Source organism: Nannochloropsis gaditana, assembly GCF_000240725.1.
Source record: "Nannochloropsis gaditana CCMP526 unplaced genomic scaffold scaffold072, whole genome shotgun sequence".
Lineage (NCBI taxonomy): Eukaryota > Eustigmatophyceae > Eustigmatales > Monodopsidaceae > Microchloropsis > Microchloropsis gaditana.
In genome coordinates this window covers 71092-74079 of record NW_005803881.1, presented here as the reverse complement: position 1 = coordinate 74079, position 2988 = coordinate 71092, and the positions used below count along the sequence as shown (strand labels likewise).

General features: G+C 58.2%; 1 protein-coding gene across 1 annotated transcript; it reads left to right on the top strand.

The window, feature by feature from the left end:
- Positions 1-1719: 1719 nt before the first annotated feature.
- Positions 1720-2441, top strand: NGA_2096810 (dna methyltransferase 1-associated protein 1; the record flags this gene model as incomplete). Its single annotated transcript, XM_005855932.1, has 1 exon — positions 1720-2441. A coding segment is annotated over one exon (722 nt), but the record flags the coding sequence as incomplete, so codon positions are not given.
- Positions 2442-2988: the final 547 nt, after the last annotated feature.

Genomic DNA, 2988 nt, shown 5'->3' with positions numbered 1-2988 from the left:
CTTGGATGAGATCAAGCTGCTGCGCCTTCTGCAGGCCGGCCGGGGATCCGGACGAGCACCACTTCCTCCGCCTCCAAGACTTCTTCTACTACAAGGTCAGGAGCCGGCGGAGAGAGGGGGGGAGGCAGGGGCCGTCACGGGGTGGCCCGCGTCCTCGCGGCTTTTCTCAACCCCTCCCTCCCTCCCTCACAGGAGCACCTGGTCCTGGTCTCGGAGCTCCTGAAGGAGAACCTCTACGACGTCCAGCGCTACGGCCGCCTCAACAACGAGCCTGCCTTCTTCACCCTCCCCCGCCTCCGCGCCATCGCCCAGCAGGTGCTCGGGGCCCTGGCCTTCGTCCACGCCCGCGGCCTCATGCATTGCGACGTGAAGCCGGAGAACATCGTGGTCAAGAGCTACTCTCGGGTGGAGGTAGGGGGAGAGGGAGGGAAAGGGAGGGAGGGGGGGAAGAGCGGAGGGAGGGGGAGCGAGGAAAAGGAAGAGAGGGACGATGGTAGCGGAGACGTTTGAGCTTGCTGAGCGGCAATGCGAGGGGAGGGCACGGAGAGCTTGGCTTACCGAGAAAGCCCTTGGGAAACTTCCCCCACGCGCCCTTTCGCACGCCCCCTTTCCGTCTCTCCGGTCACATCGACTCGGGGGCCATAATCCTCCTCCATGCTCCCTTCCCTTCCCCTCGCAGGTCAAACTCATCGACTTCGGGTCCTCCTGCTTCGTCAGCGACCCCCCCACCTCCTACCTCCAATCCCGATCCTACCGGGCGCCCGAGGTCGTCCTGGGGGCAGCCTATAACGGGAAGATCGACGTCTGGAGCGTCGGCTGCGTGCTAGCGGAGTTGTTCACGGGTTACGTGCTCTTTCAAAGCGAAAACATTCAGGGCATGCTGGCGCGTATGCAAGCTATCCTCGGCAGCTTTCCTGAGGATTTACTGCTCTTTGGGACGGAAACCACCAAGTACTTCACAAGCGCCCTGGTCGTGTACCGCAGGGAGGGAGGAGAGGAAGGGAGAGTAGGGGGCTATGAGGAAGGAGATGGAGCGGTGTCGTTGCTCCATCCCAAAAAGAGTAATTTAGCTGCCCGAATCCGTACAGATGACGCGCTCTTCTTGGATTTCATTAGAGCGCTTCTGAGCATTCACCCAGACCAGCGACCCACGGCTGCGGAGGCATTAAATCATCCCTGGCTGATGTAGTTAGGAAGCAGAGGAGGAAGGGGAAGCGCAAGAAATGCGGCTTTCCTATCCTTTGAAGGGTGGGAAGAGGAACCGAGAATAGTGAAGGCCGGAGGAGAAAAATGTAGAAAAGAGGAAGACTGTACGTAAGTCACCGTGTCAATACACCCATAATTATGTCACAAGCCAGTATGATATCAATCAATGAGCGTGGCTCCACACACCAATGGGATTGAGTCTCGTTATTTCCGTTTTGGCCCTCCTCTCCCTCTTCTTGTACGTGTGCCATGCAAAGTCACCCGGAGGAAAGGACTCCCCGCTCCTCCATCATGCCTTTCCTGCCTTTGTTGGCGCCCAAGGCCCCGATGGCAGGTGCGTGAACACCATGTTGTCTTGCTCATTGAGATGCTCATTTCTTTCTTGAAACACATGTGTCATGCTTTGTTCACAAAAAACCGATTCTTTCCAGGCGTATATAACGCACGGTCTCATTTTCCTTGTTTCGCGCTCAGACCTCCTCCACGCAACTTTGCCGGCCTTCGTGCAGGCAAGCGAAGGGGAAGCAAATGGGGGATGTTGCAGATATTCTAGGGGGGGCCCGTCGACCTCAAGTCTCTGAGCGTGAAAGCCTGCTAATGGAGACTGGGCCAAAAGCAGGCGGCACCGGGGGAGCGGGAGGGAACAAAGGGAAACGGAAACCTGCAGGGATGAGCCGCGAAGTCTTCAATTTGATCGGAAAAGAGGGCATGGCCCCGGTTGTGGTGAGCAAGAAGGCGATAGGACTCAAGGACAAGAGGGAGGGCACAGCGCGGACCCGATGGATTTGGACAACTTTCAAAAATTCAGCACGAAAAGACCAGGATAAGCCCGAGGGAGGAGAAGAGGAAGGAAAGGAGGGGGAGAATAGCGGCACGCGCAAAGGAGGAATCTTCTATCACTGGGTAAAAGCTGCGACAGACTACCCCGACTACCCTTTCGCACGCTTTAATGTGCAGACACCTGCGGTGGAGTTCACGGACGCGGAGTATAAGACGTGTTTGGCTGAGGGTGGCAAAGGCGCAGGATGGAGCAAAGAGGAAACGAGAGTCCTATTGGAGCTATGTCAACGCTTTGACCTTAGGTGGCCGATTATATATGATCGCTTTCCTGATGCCGTCGCTGAGTCCGTCGCAGGGTCGCCTGGGGGACCCCGCGAGCCTGCACAGAAGGAGGTTGAAGGGCAGGAAGGCAAAGAGGAAGGGAAGGAGGAAGGGGAAAAGGAAGGGAAGGAGGAAGGGAGGGAGGAAGGGAAGGAGGAAGGGAGGGAGGAAGGGAAGGAAGGCAGCAAGGAGGCAGGGAAGGAAGGAGAAGCCGCCGTGATGGATGCCTCCATCTCACCGCGCGTCCGCTCCATTGAGGACCTGCAAGCCCGCTATTACTCCGTGCGCAAAGCCTTGCGTCTGGCCCGTCATGCGGCAGCCGCCACAGTGGCGGCTCAAGGGGGTGGGACGGTTGCCCCTCCCATGTTTCAGCCGGGGCTGGACGAGGACGGGGACGCCTTTGACCATGCGTACGAGAAGACCCGGCGGGTACAGTTGGCGCGTTTGTTCAAGCGCACGAAAGAGGAGGAACTGGAGGTAGGGGGGATGAAGGGCTTGGCCACGAATAAGGGCGGAGGGGGTGGAGGGGTTCGGTCCACGCGGTTGGGTAGGCATACCGGCTTGATGATCTCGTACTTTTGTCCGGTGTATTCTTGCTGCCTGCTTACCCTTTTCCCCTCCTCTTTCCCTTTTGCCTTCCCTCTTTAGGAGATTCGCCTCCGCGAAGAGCTCAAGGCCATC